The sequence below is a fragment of the Vipera berus genome (assembly GCF_964194415.1).
Source record: "Vipera berus genome assembly, chromosome: Z".
Taxonomy (NCBI): domain Eukaryota; kingdom Metazoa; phylum Chordata; class Lepidosauria; order Squamata; family Viperidae; genus Vipera; species Vipera berus.
The window spans coordinates 50,850,486-50,869,358 of record NC_138205.1 but is presented as its reverse complement, the minus strand read 5'-3'; the positions used below and the strand labels follow the sequence as shown (position 1 = coordinate 50,869,358).

At 39.8% G+C, this 18,873-nt stretch overlaps 2 protein-coding genes across 2 annotated transcripts in view; one reads left to right on the top strand and one right to left on the bottom strand.

The window, feature by feature from the left end:
- The window catches only part of TUBG1 (tubulin gamma 1), a 56,075-nt gene extending 48,849 nt beyond the window's left edge, over positions 1-7,226 (bottom strand). The window contains exons 1-2 of the mRNA XM_081344811.1: positions 6,991-7,226; positions 6,462-6,574 (exon numbers count right to left, since the gene is read on the bottom strand). Coding sequence (XP_081200937.1) covers positions 6,462-6,574; positions 6,991-7,039 — 162 coding nt within the window. The 5' untranslated portion in view covers positions 7,040-7,226. The remainder of the gene's footprint in view (positions 1-6,461; positions 6,575-6,990) is intronic.
- Positions 7,227-7,326: 100 nt separating this feature from the next.
- RETREG3 (reticulophagy regulator family member 3) overlaps positions 7,327-18,873 on the top strand; it is a 40,129-nt gene continuing 28,582 nt past the window's right edge. The window contains exons 1-7 of the mRNA XM_081344810.1: positions 7,327-7,715; positions 11,788-11,894; positions 13,407-13,434; positions 14,267-14,393; positions 14,913-14,997; positions 17,727-17,864; positions 18,160-18,239. Coding sequence (XP_081200936.1) covers positions 7,450-7,715; positions 11,788-11,894; positions 13,407-13,434; positions 14,267-14,393; positions 14,913-14,997; positions 17,727-17,864; positions 18,160-18,239 — 831 coding nt within the window. The 5' untranslated portion in view covers positions 7,327-7,449. The remainder of the gene's footprint in view (positions 7,716-11,787; positions 11,895-13,406; positions 13,435-14,266; positions 14,394-14,912; positions 14,998-17,726; positions 17,865-18,159; positions 18,240-18,873) is intronic.

Here is an 18,873-nt window from a genome sequence, read left to right as displayed (position 1 = left end):
GGATCAGAGAAAGGTAGAAAGAACATATCAAGAAAACATAAATTCTTCAGAGGAGGAGATATGTAGTATACTGCAACTAATTCAAACAATAATGATTTTAAACCACAGAAATTCAAAATAACTTTGAAAATATAAATCAATCTATTTCTAAGTTAATTCTACAACAAAAAATCCCAGAAAACAACAGAGAAGGAATAGATAAAACAGATAAATGGATATAGAATTGAAAATAGAGACTTAAACATGGAACTTAACAAAACAAGGAAACATGATTTAATCCTAGTGGAAAAAAATTCACAAGAATTGGAAAAAACAACTTATCCCTTAAGACTATAAAATAAATCTGAGGACAAGAAAACAGATTGGATAAAATGGACTGTAGAGATGTCAGGAACACTGGAGAGAAAGGAAATGCTAAGAGAAGTGGAGAGAAAGAAAAAGGTTTTCAACAAACATGGAAAGGCAGAAGCCCCATACAAAGACACTTCACTTGATTTACTTTTTATATTTACAGTAACTTTTACGAACATACAGAAAAATCTTTTGATTCAGCAAAATACATTGATTAAGAAAGATACTGGGCAAAGGAAAAAGACTAAAGTGGAAACCAAGAAAATAGATGATGGGACTTACCAGAGAGAATACTTAAAAAAGAAACATTTGTTTGAATATGTTTAAAGAAATAGAAAAGATTTGGAATATATATGTCATTCTAAGGGATGAATTCCTTAAATAATATAGTATGTGTCAACCCTGTCCTCGATGTAATCACAATCAGCAGGCTGTGGAACGGGTAACAACGAAGAAGCGTTTATTCTCACCGCAAAATGAGGAAAAGTCAGCGTTGGAAGCAACACGCTCCCAACGCTTTTATGGCTGCTTTACACAACGGCCCCACCCCTCCCGGCACAGGCCAACATCCAGCCATGCGCACATAAACACCCTTCCCCCTTTGCTCTGTCTACGCGTGCTCCCGCGACTGTGCTCCCCAGTGTGCTGCCCTTTGTGAGGTAAGTATTCCAGGCGACCCCCCGCGCAACCCCACTGTGAAACCACCCCTCCCCAACCAGCCGACCCCCCCTCACCCCTAGCCAGACCCAGCAAAGCACCTGCAACCCCGGTCTGTGTGTCCATGGCCACCAATCCATCTGGGCCCGACTCACAACCGCCCGGAGCCGAGGATGCCAGCAAAGCCGGAATGCAGCCAGATACCGGACCTTCTGGCATGGCCCCCACCACCAACGAGCAGGCAACAGTGCAGCCCAGCCTGTCCTTCTGGGTGCCTGCACGGCCTGCCAAAGATCCCATCCGTGTGGGCTTCTCCAAAGTCAGGCAGCCCGGCCTGTTCCTCCGAGTGCTTGTGGGGCCTTCTGAAAGGTCCATCTGCACAAGCACGCCGGGGAACTGTTTGGTGGCTGGTGTTCAGAGCTGCTGGAATTCGGCGGCCTACAGTGGTTTGTCCGCTCGTCTGGAATGCTGGACTGTGGGGTGAGCTAACATGGCTGCCGGGCAGAGCATCGGTGGGGTCTGGTATTGTGGGGCCACCGCCCATGGCCAGGCCCCCCTTGTAGTGTCGGGCCCACGGGGCTCGACAGTACGCTTTTTTCCCTTTTTAAAGAATACTTAAAATTTGGTGGGAGAAACAAATTAAAATAAGGACTAACAGGATCTATGATAAGGCAACCAGAATGATTGGATAGAAAAGAAATATTATATTGATGTGATTATTATTTTTAGGAATATTGGGAAAAATTATATACTTAATTGTTATCTATCAAAACAATAAGAATTGTTATTAACTTAATGTTTGCAAAAGAGGATATTTTGGGAAAAGAGGAAATCAACTAAAACCAATATGTGGATTACGGATTATAGAAATCAAATGTTAGTGATTGTTTTACAAATGTAAACCCAGACAACACACTGCTCACCAATTATTAAGTGATTTATGTTTTTTTTTTTAAATCGATAAAATATATTACAAAAAAAGAACTCTACGATGTAATCCATCTGACCCTGGTGATTTGAACTCGTCTAGAGTAGAGAGGAGTTGTCTTACCATTTTCTTGCCTGTTTTGACTTATATTCCTAATCTGTTTTTTACAGTACTGTTTTTGACAGGTTGACTGTTTTTTTCCTTTTATGTAAAAACAGATAGAAATATCAATTAAGCAATTCTGCTTTCTCCCTGCTGCTCATCATCTTCTTGCCACCTTCTCTCCTTAGTGGACCAATTATTTCCTTGACATTTTCTTGTTTATACAGTGAGGGGAAAAATTATTTCATCCCCTGCTGATTTGGTCGTTTGCCCACTGACAAAAGAAATGATCAGTCTATAATTGTAATGGTAGCTTTATTTTAACAATGAGACAGAATAATAAAAGAATCCAGAAAAACACATTTCAAAAAAGTTATAAATTTATTTGTATTTTAATTGTAAAATACAAATTGTATTTCTATTTTAATGAAGTAAGTATTAGATCACCTATCAATTAGTAAGAGTTCTGGCTCCCAGGTGTCTTTTATTCAGGTAACGAGCTGAGATTAGGAGCACTCTCTTAAAGGAAGTGCTCCTAATCCGTTTGTTACCTATCTAAAAGAAATCTGTCCACAGAAGCAATCAATCAATCAGATTCCAAACTCTCCACCATGGCCAAGACCAAAGAGCTGTCCAAGGATGTCAGGGACAAGAATGTAGATCTACACCAGGTTGGAATGGGCTACAAGACTATCACCAAGCTGCTTGGTGAGAAGGTGACAACAGTTGGTGCGATTATTTGCAAATGGAAGAAAATAACTGTCAATCTCCCTCGGTCTGGGGCTCCATGTAATATCTCACCTCATGGAGTTTCAATGATCAAGAGAATGGTGAGGAATCAGCCCAGAACTACATGGAAGGATCTTGTCAATGATCTCAAGACAACTGGGACAATAGTCACCAAGAAAACAATTGGTAATACATTACTGTTACGTCTCAAGTAGAGATGTGATTGCTAATCCCACCTGAAACAGCCAGAATAAACTCAAATGAAATGTGAATAAACAAATCACTTTATTTCACATGCGTCCAATGTCAATAACTCACGGTTACAGCAAAGGTCCATCAGGAATGCAATGTTGTAATTCGGACCCTCTCATTAGGTAAAAAAATGATGAACTTTCCATCCTGTGCAAAGTTACATGATGAAAATGGAGCTTGATATCCCCAGCCACGCCAGGGTTCATCCAGAGAGATAGTACAGAGACAAAGGCAGGAAGTTCTGCCATAAATTATGAAAGCTCCACCCTCTTAACTAGAAAGCATGGTATTCACTATACAGCTAGACTATAATTGCCATAAGGCAGGGGTGTCAAACTCAATTTCATTGAGGGCCGCATCAGCATTGCGGTTGCCCTCAGGGGCCAGGTGGGTGTGGCCTGGGTGGGCATGGCTAAAGTGCATATGGCCTACTGGGTGGGCATGGCCAGCTCTACATTGTTTGCATCAAGGGTGCCTATGGGGGCCTGGGCAGGAGTGGGACAGATCTGAGGGTCTCTGGGCCAGGGCCAAGGCAGTGGGGGCCGTTCCCTCACTGTTTCCAGGATGGCTTTGCGGGCCGCATGAAACCACTTCACGGGCCGGATCTGGCCCCCCGGGCCTTGTGTTTGACATGTCTGCCACAAGGCATCCCTTGAGGAAATAACGTTTAACCCTGTAAATGCTACATGTTCTTACATACAGTATTACTAAGGGTATTGTAGTAACCATGTAAATGCTGAATATACTAACACAGTTCTTAATTCCTAAACTAGATATAAAATGGAGCAGCTGTATACTGGTCCAGCACAATTACGCTGTAGAAGACTGAAATCCTTCAGCATTCGCAAGGTCCCCCTGCTCAAGAAAGCACATATAGAGGCCCAACTGAAGATTGCCAATGAACATCTGAATGATTCAGAGAACTGAATGAAAATGTTGTGGTCAGATGAGACCAAAATTGAGCTCTTTGGAATCAATTCAACTCACAGTGTTTGGAGGAGGAGGAATGCTGACTGACCCCAAAAACACCATCCCCACCATCAAACATGGAGATGGAAACATTATGCTTTGGGAAGGTGTTTCTGCTAAGGAACAGGACAACTTCACCGCATCAAAGGGACGATGGACAGGGCCATGTACCGTCAAATCTTGGGTGAGAATCTCCTTCCCTCAGCCAGGGCATTGGAAATGGGTCGTGGATGGGTATTCCAGCTTGTCATGACCCAAAAACACAGCCAAGGCAACAAAGGAATGGCTCAAGAAGAAGCACATTAAGATCCTGGACTGGCCTAGCCAGTCTCCAAACCTTAATCCTATAGAAAATCTGTGGAGGGAGCTGAAGGTTCGAGCTGCCAAAAGTCAGTCTTGAAACCTTAATGACTTGGAGAGGATCTGAAAAGAGGAGTGGGACAAAATCCCTCCTGAGATGTGTGCAAACCTGGTAGCCAATTACAAGAAACATCTGACCAACAAAGGTTTTGCCACGTGCTAAGTCATGTTTCGTGAAGGGGTCATATACTTATTTCACTCATTAAAATGCAAATCAATTTATAACTTTTTTGAAATGTGTTTTTCTGGATTTTTTTTGTTATTCTGTCTCACACTGTTAAAATAAACCTACCATTACAATTATAGACTGATCATTTCTTTGTCAGTGGGCAAATGTACAAAATCAGCAGGGGATCAAATATTTTCTTCCCTCACTGTACATGTTGAAAGTAACTTTTTAATTATTTTTGACATTTGTTCTAAGTCTAAATTCATTCTGGGTCTTAGTTTTGCTGCTTTATGTTTGCAGATTTGGGCTATATCTAACATTCTGCCTTAGTTATGTGTCCCTCTTTCCACTTTTTATACTTGTCTTTTTTGTCTTTCAATTTGTCAGAGTTCTTTATGCAGTCATGCTGGTTTCTTCTGGGATCTCTTTTTCTTTTCAGAAAGAAATATATTCAAAAATATATTGGGATTGACTGGGCTTTTATAATCTCATTTTTCCCAAGCTTCATGTGTTGTTTTCCCCTTAACGATTTCCATCTATGGAATCCTTCCCAAGCTGTCTTTAAAGTCCAGAATATTAGACTTATTACTTGTGCTTGCATTATATTATATGGCATGGTCACTCTACCCCAAAGTTCCTGTGATTTCAATTATTTCATCTCTGTTAATGAGAATTAAGTCTAGTATACCTGACCCTTTAGTTCCCTTCTCTATCTTTTGGGTGACAAAGTTTCCTACTAGGAACTTTCCACTAACTGTAGAGTTTCTCTCCCATTTGATGTCAGGGTATTTAAATCCCCCTTACCATTGTGGTATGCTTCATACACATCTTATCTAACTGATTGGCAAAAGAGTTCATCAATTTCATCAATTTTGGGGGGTTGGGTAGGTGTAGTATACATTTTTGGCAAACGACATTTTTTTGAGGTTTTCATCCTTGTTACATTTCTATAGTGCTATAGTTATTTCTTATATAGAGAGCAACTCCACCTCCTCTTTTATTAGATCAGTTTCTTTTAAACAATGTAAATCCCTTTAGCTTTCTGTTCCAGTCACTGGTTTCATCCCATCAAGTTTCAGTAATGTCAATAATATATCTACTCCCACGTAGAAGACTTCAGGTTCACCCTGTTTGTTCTTTACACTTTGAGTGTTAGCGTATAGGCATCTAAGTCATTTTTGACTGACCCTCTGATTTCTACCTTTCCTGTTTTTTTTCTTACCATTTGATTGATTGGCTCAAGATTTGTGCTTGGAATTATTTTCTAAAAATTCTTCTCTCCTCCCATAGTTTTAGTTTGAAGCCCTATGGGTAAGGCAAGCCAATTGGTTTCCAAAGTCTTTCCTGATTATTTTGAGGTGTAGCCCATCCCCCACCAAAAGCCCCCCATACAGGTATTGTAGACTGGTCTAAGTATCCAGGGTTCTCTTGATGGAACCATCTCCTAAGTCAATGGTTTACTACAAAATTGAATACAGATAGACCTTCACTTACAATTCATTTAGTGATTGTTCAAAGTTGCAACAGAACTGCAAAAAGTGACTTTGACCATTGTTCACACTTATGACTGTTGCAGTATCCCTGTGGTCATGTAATCAAAATTCTTAGCAACTGGCTCATATTTATGACAGTTGCAGTGTCCTGGGGTCATATGATCACCTTTTGTGACCTTCTGACAAGCAAAGTTAATGGGGAAGCCAGATCCACTTAACAACCCAATTACTAACTTAAACTATAGTGATTCACTTAACAATTGTGGCAAGAAAAATTGTAAAATGGGACAAAACTCACCTAACAACTGTCTTGCTTAATAACAGAAATTTTGGGTTGTAAGTTGAAGACTATAAAGTTGTGGATTATGTTTTTACAATCAGTGTTTATACAATCCCTTGCACATAATCCACAGACCCTACGATAGAAATGGAAGAAAGAAAAATATTTTACCTGATAGAAAAAGACATCCTTGCGGTCAGTGCCTTCAGTGGCAAATTCTTCTACAATACCCTCAGGGCTAATACCATGTTCAGCGCAGAGCTGTTTCCAAAATTCAAATCCAACTGTAAAAACAGAAAGCACAAAAATAGCCATTTTTCTTGTACCCTACCAGAGATAGAGAGAAATGGTCTCAAGAGGCAATGGAGAGATATGGGTTTTGTTAAAAATTCCACATCACAGTATTCTAATATAACAGTCTTATCTTTGATATAGTTCTTATCCCATTCCCTATTCTTTAGAAACCTGGAATTTCCTCAGTTACCGTTTTGCCCCGATTAATAGCCGAGGCAAAACAGAATTTAATGTTCTGTTTAAAAAAAAAAACATTGCACAGCATAAACAGCAACTCTTTCTTCTCCTTCGAAGGACAACTTCCCTTCTTTTCTAACACTTCTATCCACAACGCAAATTCTGATTCCGTTGCTCCTCGCGCGCAAACACATACACGGGTCCCATAAGCCTTTTCTCTTGGCCTTACTTTGGTTGCCACACTGCCCCAGCTGCAGAGTAATAATCTCCCGAGGCATAGTGAGCGTGGATTAAAGTCTGAAACCTCTTCTTCCGGAGTTAACACCGATCCTTCCTTGAGTTGTTCCTGCTTTTCTAAAAAATATGCCGTTGCTAATCGCACCGTTCGTCTTTGCCTCTTCACGCCGCTCCTTCATCTATACGCTACCTTTATTTTGGCAACACGCATGCGTTGAAGCAATTAAAACAAAAAGCATGGGGCGCTTGTGTGCAGTTTTAAGTTTTCCGTACAAGAAGATGGTTCCTCTAATACCGTCACTTCCTGTGATTTAGGTGGGTACGTGAACGGCCATGGGAGTGTGCGTAAACTGGTAGGGTAGAGGCCGCGTTCGAGCTATTGAGGTGGAGACAGCAACCTTTGGTGACGAAGAATGGTAATCCTATCCTTTATTCCACCGGTCTCTCGGTGATGTTGGGCGAAGGAAGAATGGCAACGGCGGAAGTAGCTGGACGGGCTGCCGGCAGTAGTAGCGGCACTAACCGCGGCGGCGGCCCTGATACTGATGCTCAAGCCCCGTCCTCGGAGCGGGAGCGGCGAGTGCGCGCCTTGAGCGCCTTGTTGAGGACCCACCTCGGGCCTTACGAACCGGTCCTGACAGCTCTACAGGCCACGCTCACCTGGGAGAGGCCAGCAAGGAGCGCTCTTGGCTGGGTTGGCGCGCATGCAGCTTTCGGGTGAGCAGCCTTACAAAGAAGGGTATGGGGATGTGAAAATGAAGATATTTCTGGGCATGGAGGAAGGGAAGCAACAGTTTCGGAATGTATGTATATATGTATGTACGTACGCACGTGCATTGCGCTGGGCTTTGTACCAATGTAAGAAATTAGAAATGAGGGGGAAAGGGTACAGTGAGGCGATTCTTATCCGCTCAAGAAAAGTGAGCCAATGTTGATGTTGTATAGAAGAGGTAAGATTTCATTCACAAGGTTCTGCTCACAACAGCTCTGATTCAAAAGCCCCAGATAATTAGGAGTGCAAAAGATTAATCCTATTTCTATTATTATATGTGACTGAAAGGGAATGGGAAATCTCGTCCTGTGTTTAAAAAGCTCTTGTTATGTAATGCTTATTGCTGTTATTTGGTGGTGGTGGGGTGTGCTTATTTGAAGTGAAAGTATTTGTGTAAAGGTCACTGTTTTAGTGTACACTTACCAAGAAAAGCCTGCAAAAACCATTGCCTAGTAGTTGAATGGTCCGCTAGGCAAGTTAAACCATATTAAGTTCATGAAGTTTTGCTTTTTGCTGAAAATGTATATAAATTAAAGGAAATGTTGGCTAAATCTAAATTGGAATTCTAGATAATGGAGTCATTAGGGTGCTGTTTTAGGAAGAGGAGTGCATAGTATCATAGTGCAGCAAGGACAGTAATTAGAGTAATACAGAAGTTTTCAATACTTTTTAGCAGTATCCTTTGAACTTTAGATATTTTTATAGATTTCCTTTCAGTCTCTTAGGCTGAGTCTCATCACCAACCATGACAAAACCACGTTTATGCCCAGGCAGATATGATGCCATGGTGTAGCTGATTGTGCTTCCTGATGAGTTATTAGAGGAATCAGCTTGCTGGATTGGTTCTCACTTCCAAAAAATCATATGTTCTACTTCAACCCAAAGTGAGCTGCAGCTTTTACTTCTTGAACAACCTTGAGTTGTGAAACAAAACTATAAGCTGATAAAAATGGAATAGAGCAGTGGCTCTCAACCTTTTCTATACCCCCACACCGCCTGAACACTTCTGATGTATTCTTGCACCCCTTTCAAAAGTTTGAAATAACGGCAACAAATTATGCATATGCACTATAATTTTTAGTTTCCGCAACCCCTGGAATATTGTCTCGCACCCCCAGTTGGGAACACCTGGAAGAGAGGATTAGGTCAGGGAAATAGTGGAATATTTATCACACGGTTGGGATTGAGGACTTTAACAAGTTTTTGAAATTTGGTCTTGTCACTGTGCAACAGAAAGTTTGTTTTTCTGAAAATGTGCCATTAGATTGTATTTTATTTGTGATACTGTGTTATTTTCTGTGTTTATTGAAAAAAAACCCAAGGAATGTTCATTCTACAAGTAAGATAAAAACAAATTGCCATTGTTATAGATGGAAATTTGTATGATTTTTTCTGTTTTGATTAAGTCATTATAAGATGAATGCAATTAATGGTTTGGTAGTTCAAGTTGTTGGAATAAGTGGATGCAGTTCCATCACAACAATGCTAATTATATTCGGCAAAGAATATTCACTGAGGAACAAGCATGTCTTCAATTCTTTTTTCATAAAACATGCTGCTGTGTCATTTGATAGCCATTGTTTTTTTTAGAAAATTTTATTAAATATACATTTATAAACAAAAGTGGACACGATTCAACTTCCCTAGCTACAGCGCTACTATTAGTATTATCTTATGTTACAGAAAAAAATAACAAAAACCTAAAATACAATCTATAACAGGACAAAGTATAAAAAAGTACATATGAGATCTGTCGGGTTTTTTAGTAAACTGTCATTCAGTCCTCAGCATTATATTTACGTATCTTTCAGTTATGTCCATTATATAGATGCTAATAAAAAGTCCTTACATTATCAACCAATCAATGTTCATCTCAGTGATCCTCCTTAACTCTAACCAATTGTACAAATTTTGCCAAATTTCATAATACATTTCGTTCTTATTTTTGATCTCTGTTAGTTAACCTGTCCATTTCAGCGCAGGATAAAATTTTATCTATTATTTCTTCTTCAGTGGGTGTTTCCTTTCTTTTCCATTTTTGGGCATATGCCAGTCTTGCTGCTGTTAAGATATGTACTAATAAGTAGAGAGATGCTTTACTAAAATTATCGTTAATCCTAATAAAAAAAATTCTGGTTTTAAATCAATTTTTTGTCGTTATATTTCTTCCAACCAATTTTTAATCCGCTGCCAAAAAAATTTCGCTTCTGAACATTCCCACCACATATGATAGTAAGTCCCTGGAAGCCTTCTGGATTTCCAGCACATTGGTGAGATTTTTTTATCTATTTTTGCTAACCTTGTAGGGGGAAGATGCCATCTATAAAACATCTTGTACAAATTCTCTTTATAGGAGGTGGCTAGCGTCAACCTCCTATTTCTATCCCATAGTAGTTCCCAATTATCTAAGTCAATATTATAACCAAAATTTTTACTCCAGGTTAACATTGTTTCATTTACCTGTTCTTCTAATAAATCCTGTTCTAATAAACATTGGTATATCTTTTTTATCAATCGATCTTCTGTTCCTAGAAGAATTTTATCTAATTGTGTATGCTCTAATTTTATCCGTGGTTCTTTTTTATCTTTTCTGTATCGTGACTGTATTTGTAAGTATGCCCACCATTCCAACTCTACACCATCTTCTGATAATCTTTTTCTTGTTTTCAGGTCTCCATTTTCATCTAAGAGATCTTTATATGTAATTACACTTTCTAGATTTATAAATTTGGGGTGCATAAAAATCTCTAATATAGATAGCCAATTGGGAATTTCTATATAATTGAATTTTTTAATTTTTATCCAAACATCTAATAATGTCCGTCTAATATGATGATTCTGAAAATACTGAAGAGCCTATCCCACATTATAGCATGCCACGCAATTTGTATGTCATGACCTTCTAAGGCTAGTAGTCTTCTATTCCTTAAATGTATCCAATCCTTTATCCATACCGCTATTGCTGCTTTATAGTATTTTTCCCAATATGGGAGGCCGAGCCCTCCTCTTTCCTTTCCATCCTGTAATAATTTTAACTTGATTCTCGGTTTTTTACCTTGCCAGATAAATTTAGATGTAACTCTATTTAAATTTTCAAAAAAATCCTTACCTAATTTCATTGGTATATATTGGAATAAAAAGAATAATTTGGGCAGTATATTCATCTTGATTGTCATTTGATGGCCATTGTTGAGTGATACTATCTCCCATGGACTTAATAGTAATGCTCAGTTTAGATTTGGCTTTAAAATAATTACTCCTTTAAAATGCATTGTCAGTAATACTGATTCCAACAATGAGAATGTAGTTCAATTATTTTTTTGTTTTTATTGTGTAATCATTCTTAATACAACATACACTGATACAATGTTCTTTCATAATGAATTATATACTATAAAAATGGATAACTCTTAAGTTATATTTTTTAAAAAATAATTTTTATTAAGAGATTTTACAATTTTTTAAAAAACTACAGAAATATACATATTTTTAAGCCAAAAGTAAATATCCATATTGATCCAAATGAAAAATTAATTATACACTGTATGAATATCATTAAAAAGCTAATGTGCTTACCAGTCTTTTTGTTAAGCCAAAACACTGACTGAAAAATATCTTGTTAAAAAAAAGATAATTGAAAAAAATAATGCAAACACCCAATTTAGCAAATGTGTTTTCTTGTGTAATTTATTCTTAAAGAACTATTTTAGCTAGAGTTGGAGTTTCATGTCATATTACTTAAAACTAGATTAAACCTTAATTAGAAGTTTTGATTTATTGAAAATTATGGAAAGTGAAAGAATTTTTAAAAGTTATTTGGGTTATTTCTGTTCAATATCTTCTGCTCTCTGGCAATCTAGAGTTGGTAACAATGCAGCATTATTTAACCTGACTTCTGTTTGGTGACCCAGGTAAGTTTTCCTGTTCTTTTTATATAACAGTTCTTCTCTTCCCCCCCCCCCCCTATAAAAACAACAACAACCCAATGTTGCACTAACTGGATTTATTTTCATTTAGGTTTTTTGCCCTGACCTCTCTTCATCTGATATTCATAGTTGCATTCACCCTAATACTAATAGTATGTTTAGATCAGTGGAAGAATAGAATCTGGCATGATATAAAAGGTATGCTCATTTTTCTTTTGATAGTTATATCTCATTTATAATTTCTCATCTATTATAATTATATGATTACCAGGCTCAACAATTTATGATTGAAGGTAAATGAGAATTTTAGAATTCCTCAAGGTTCTCCGATACCAGAAAATATATTTGGGTATCTCCATCAAGTTGTACAAGAAAGAGCTGCTTACACTGCTAGTCTAGTCTGTACGCAACAATATCAAGTGAAAGAAATAGTAGTATGTTATAGCCAACTTTTAGAAGAAAATTGTAATAGTTTCCAATCCAAAAATATACTAATATTGGATGGAAGAAATAGCATTATTCATTTTTAAATGCCTGAAAGCGTAGAAGATAATTTGCCATGTGGAGTTGAAGAAAATATGTGGCGTAGGCCAGCCAGGGAGAAAATGTATTTTTTCTTATGGAATTGTAAATTTTTAAAAAAATGTTCAAGTGACATAATATAGAAGAGGCTTTTACAAATTCACTTCCCTCAAAATGTGGATCAAAACCTATTATAAAGTTGTAATTTTTATGTGACAAAAAGAAAAAGAATTTTGCAATCATTACTGGAGAATTATCAGATTTACATTTATATTTAAAATAAACATTGTTAAATTAAATGACAGCATGCCATTCAAAAGCTATGTGCAACCTTCAGCCTAGAAAAAATTATGCAGCCTTGATAGAACATGCTAGTCATGAGTACAGTAATACATCTGGAGGGCCCCAATTGAAGAAACAGAAGTATATTAATGTAGACTTGGGAAATCAAGACTGAAATTTTTCAATCCATGGAGCACAATAAGAGAATTTGTTGAGGTATTTGCCTGTGGACACATAGTTTTTAACCATTATTTTTAATAAACCATAGTTAATATTTGTAAGCCATTGGTTACAAACTGCAATTCACATGTTCACAGAATATACTAAGTGAAAGCCAAAAAAAATTGCATTATGATTAGTGTGTTGTATAAACTCAGCCATATACTTTCAGTCTAGTCTCTGTCACAAAATTCTTTTAAGGACAAACAGCTGCTTTAGGTTCCTTAGATTCAAGTCTAATACTTGATTAGATGGTTTCTTCCTAAAACAGTTATTCATGTTTTAGGCCTACAATATTTTTCAAAGATAATGGACAGACTATAAAAGACCTATTAGTTTCTTCCCAGTATTGTCAATCTGGTACTTGTTGATTGAAGGATAGTAGATGGATCCAGATCTTAACTGAAACCTCTTATTTTTCCATAATGCAGTATTATCAGCCTAGTGTAATGATATTTAGTAAAAGAATTTGCACTATTTCCCCAAATAACTACAGAAGTAAGAGAGGGAGTGGATGTAATTGAGTTTCTAAAACAGTTTACAAACCACAATGTCCCATTCTGTTTTCTGATCATGGCTATCAATAATAAAATGCCATCTCAACACATGTTTTAATTATTCAGCTTAGTATATTTCCAAGCATTATTTTTGCAACTAATCCTGATTGTATCTTTAATGTTTTAACAGTAAGACCTGATCAACTAGACAGTGGAAGGTATGAAAAATCAACTCGCCTTAATTATTAATTTTTATTATCTGTATATGGCTTGCAAAGCTATAAAGATTTATTATAATTAGCAACAAAAGACATTTAAATGTTTAAGGACAGTTATCTTATTTCTAAAAATCATAATTCACTGCCTCTTCTTATTTGTATATCTAAGACAGAAATCTTATATTTGTTTAGGACTAAACTTAATTCTCCACAGTAAAATATCAGCTAGATTAGATTGTATGCCATATTAAGTCTCATAAATCTATATGAGTATGCATGGAGTTTTCTTGAATTCTACTTTTCTTGAAATGAAATACTGAAAGTCTGAAAAAACTCTGCTTTTTTGCTTCTTTTTAATTGCTCTGAGTACATAGTCAAGATTATTTATTGGAAATTGATTACTTTTTCAAGTGCAAACTAGAACTCTCTCCAAAGATGATTTTTTTGGCCCATGTCTAATTTAAAGTATTGAAGAAAACTCTCATTAACTTCTATGAATTTGTTTGCAAAAATGTCATTTGTTAAAAATCTATTAATGCTGTAACAGATTCTTAACTCAGAGAATAGTTTCTCTGCTTAAATACCTATCTATGCATTTTAAATGAAAAGGCAGATGACATTTTATCATTAAGATTGGTGGTCATTTTACCACAGTAAGAGTTCCATTGATGTTATGGATTTGAGCAGGACAAATAGCACTTTAGCTTTCATCTGTAAGATGTATATTACAAATATTAATGAACTCTGTAAGTGAAATGCAGCTATTTGAAAACAGTGCTCAGTGTATTTGCATTTTACAATGAGGTAAAATATAATCTGATTTTTTTTCCAGTTGGGGCTTTGTCCATCCCCGACTTTTGAGTGTACCTGAACTATGCCACTTTTTGGCCAAAGGATGGATCAGAGGAGACAGCTTCATGAGAAGCCTGCTGAGTTTCAAAAAGCAAAATCCTGGCAAGGTGAAAAACAATCCCAAGTTGTAAGAAGTATGTGTTAATTGGGGGATGGGGGAAAGTTACCCCAAAGCAAAAACCTGAGAAAAGGGAGATGTTTGAATATTTCTGTATCAGAATATAAAATACCTGGTTCTGTGCTATATAATTTGGATAATGTGAATTTCCTTGCAAGTGTAAGCATTGAAGGATTGAGAAGCAAGTACAGAGCCTTTATAAGAAAAGGGAAATTGGAAAACAAGGGAGTACAAGAATATAGAATATAGCACACCCCATTTCTATTTGATGGAACTTTCAACCAATATCCTAGAAATGCCCTGATCTGTAGCCATTGCCCATAAGTTGTAGGCAACTGAAATTGATACTCCTGCCATGTTCCAACGCCAGCTACATGTATAATTTCAGTTTGATATCACTTCTCAAAAAGGTTGTTGGCAGAAGTCCAAATATACCTACAATTGTCTTGAATCGTAACCAGTTTGCCTAACCCAAATTGATTTTTAAGATTTTGTTTTGTTTTTGCAGTTCTGCCTTTTAGCTTGCGGTGTCCTTACATTTTTGGCTGTCTTAGGATGCTACATCCCTGGTATTTGTCTTGCCTATCTTATAAGTGAGTATCAAAGGGACAATTGGATATTAGAATACTTTTCTTGTAAAGGGGGAAAAAATCATTTATTAACATTTTAAAGGGCAGGCTCAAAAAATGAGATAACCAAGCCCAGTTTGAATTGGCTATATTGCTGTGGTGGTGCTCTGTGCGAGGGTTGGGGCAGGCGGTGGGAGCAGGATGCTCGTGAGGGTTAGGGCAGGGCGGTGGGAGAAGGGCACTCTGCGAGGGGCGGGTCAATGGGAGAAGAGCACTCTGCAAGAGTTGGGTTAGGGCGGTGGGAGCAGAACGCTCCATGTGAGGGTTGGGTCGGGGCAGTGGGAGAAGGATGCTGTGCAAGGTTTGGGTCAGAGCGGGGGGAGCAGGATGCTGTGTGCAAGGGTTGGGGCAGGCGGTGGGAGCAGGATGCTCCATGTGAGGTTGGGGCAGGACGGTGGGAGAAGGGCACTCTGCGAGGGGCGGGGCGGTGGGAGAAAGGCGCTCTGTGAGAGTTGGGTCTCCCTGTGAGGATTGGGTCGGTGCAGCGGGAGAAGGGCACTCTGTGAGGATTGGGTCGGCATAGTGGGAGAAGGCCGCTCTGTGAGGGTTGGGGCAGGGCAGCAGGAGCAGGATGCTCCATGCAAGGAGTGGGTCAGAGGAGTGGCAGCGATGGAGCGCTCCATTGGGGTGGGGTGAGGAAAGTAGTGGCTGGCGGCGGGGCGCTTCTCACTGAGTTTTCCCCCCTGACCTTTAAACCATTTTTTAAAACACAAGAGTTGTATCACAGAAAAGCCAACCCATGGCTGAATGGAATACAGTGGCCTCCTTGAACTTACCATCTTACCGCACATTAGTAACAACCCCACAAAACGCCCACCCCAGTGGTGGGATTCATTCCATAGAAACGGTACCTAATTTATGTTGAGTTCGGAGAACCGGCCCAGAAATGGACAGACTAGCGTGTATTCACGTACCTCCAATCCCTCCCTTCCTTGCTGACATCTGGCTTTGCAGCAAGCAAGGCATTTGGATGCACGTGAATGCACGCTAGTCTGGCGTCTCAAAAAAAATGTTTTTTCCCCTGCTCCTGACAGTGAAAATCCTCCACCTTACCGGAGAACAGGTTTTTTTTCTCCACTCAATATTCGCTACCAGCCTCTTCTACTTGATGCAGAATGGGAAGGATCTGCTTTCTGCAGGAAGTAAACTTTAAAGAAAGTTTAAAAATGTGGCAGAGAAAATCCTCCATCTCACATGGGATCAGGGGTTTTTTCTCCGCTCCCCTTGGCTGTTTGCTGCCAGCAAGTAAACTTTAAAGTTTAAAAAGTATGGCAGTGAAAATCCTCCACCTCACGTGGAATGGGATAGTGGTGTTTTTCTCTGCTCTCCAAGGCTTTTCGCAGCCAGACTGTTTTACTTGATGAAGCAGAATGGGAAGGATCCACATTGTGCAGCAAGTAAACTTTAAAGAAAGTTTAAAAAGTAAGGCAGAAAAAATCCTCCACCTTACATGGGATCAGGGTTTTTTCTCCACTTCCCTCGCACACCTCAGTACCTATCATGGCCGCAGGTCCATTAGGTCACTGCCCAGAGCTGCACGCCCGCCCAACATGAAGGAAGTGAAGCGGTCAGCTAGGAAGCCTCGCTTAGAGGTGGTAGAGCACCGCCCAGGGCCAGCAGGCAAAAGGCCACCCTGAGCGGGGAAAGCCGGATCCCCATCAGTGCCATGGCCGCCCAGGCCCAGCAGAGATGGGGGGAGACAAACAAGCCTAGCTGGGACTGGGGGGCCATGGCGCCGATGGAGATCTGGCTTTCCCCACTTGGGGTGGCCTTTGGCTTGCTGGTCGTGGTGTGCTCTACCACCTGTACTCAAGCTTGCTAGCTGGCTGTTTCACCTCCTTTGTGCTGGGCAAGACAGGTGCTCCAGGCAGCAGTGGTAACCTAATGGACCTGCACAAGCTGCTGGCATCGGCAGCCCAAGGCGGGGCTAAGGTGCATCAGGTGCGCGAAGGGAACAGGCTCCACATGTGGGCCAAGGGCAAGATCTGCAAGGGGACCAAGGAGATGACCAGCAGAACTTGCTCTCCAACTGCAAACAAAAACAGATGGTATGGAATAGGCACGTCCGGCAGTCTGCATCACGTGCTTCCCCCCCCCCTCCCATACTCCACCTGTTGCTGGAGTGCTGGCCCAGTATTGGCAATGGGCTGCGGAGCCCCAGAGTCCCGGTCGAGGGATCAGCAGGCTGTGGCTGCTGACAGACACTGTTGGCCCCCATGCACTCGCTGTATGCGGGGGCCGATGGGGTCAGGCAGCAGCAGCCCCGGCCCCTGCTTCACCTTGCAGCAATGGCACCCCTGCCCTGCCCCCTGCTTTGCCTTGCCTCATACCGCAGGACGAGCCTCCTACCCACCATTCCACCCATCAAAGACCCCCTGGATCTCCCCCTGCCTGGCCCCCACAGGCACCCCTCTCCACGAGCAACATCGAGGTGGCCACGCCCACCCAGTCTGCTATGACCACTGCAGCCATGCCCATCCAGTGGCCATGCCCACCCAGTCTGCCACGCCCACCCGGCACCCAGCAATACATAAGTGGGTTTTGGGTTGCAGTTTGGGCACTCGGTCTCTAAAAGATTCACCATCACTGCTATAGTGCATTGTAAAATGGTCATTATAGCAACCCCACATTTAACCCACCAAATATTTCTGATGTTTATGGATTAGTAGTCTTCTAATCACTCTTTTTTCCAGTGCTTTCTCTCTTATTGTGGCCACTTGCTGTATACCATAACCTGAGTCAACATCTGTACATCAAACTACAGCCAGCTCTGCAACGGTTGGACTTCAGTGTTCGCGGTTATATGATGTCCAAACATAAGGAGAGACAGTGTGAGTCTGACTCTAATTTTCATCATTCTTTAATTGCAAGAGGCTCTTTTTTTACATTTTGTCCACTGTATCTTTTTATTGGTATGTGAAAGGCTTAGCATCATTGTGCTTTGGATGAAATTATTAAATATGCTTATGGAATATTGACGAGCCTTTTGCTGTCCTAAGCAGATTTTGGGGGGAAATGCCCATTTCTTGTAGATGTTCAAATTCTAGAATCTTAACCTGTAAATAGCATTGTTTTGGTCTTTCTTCTGTTTACTTCTGTGAAGATAGTTCTCTAATTTCATTTTAGCACGTCACCACATTTGGAGGGAGCATCCTGGTGCCAATGAGAGTGATAGTGAAGAAGAGCTTGCTGCTTTTTGTCCTAAGGTAAAAGCAGCACAGTCTTTGGTAAAGAAGAACATACTGTTGAAATTTGTGGAAAGAGTGCCATGGGGAGAGATAGTGTTTTCATGATTTAGAGAATAGAGTATCGATAAATAGAGGTGATTTTTTTTAAAAAAAATTGCTATTGGATTTGTTTTGTAAAACTTGCATCTCAGGTACAGACTCTTCGTCCTTACAGTAGTTAGATTTTCACCAATGCCAACACTTTTGTTTTCATATCATATAGGCCAGTGGTCCCCAACCTTTCTGGCTTCATTGACCGGCAGTGACAGTGATGGCGGGAGGGGATGGTTTCGCATGCAAAGCCTAGGTCCCGTGCATGCGCAAATAAAGCATCGTGCACTTACCCGCCGTTTGTGTGGCCTAGACTCCTGCTCTAGGCCACATTTCAACAGAATACAGACAAGCAGACCAAACGTGTGATCATATTTACTGACATGATTCAGTTAAACGTAGACCAAATCAACAAAAAATAAAAGTGTGCAATGCCCACTATGGTGGTTGCTTGCTTTCAAAATTCTTTTTATACTTGCACATAACTGGATTCTGTGGTGTGATTTTCTTAATACAATAAAAGCATTAAAATATTTCTTGAGCAATTTTTTTATTTTATGAT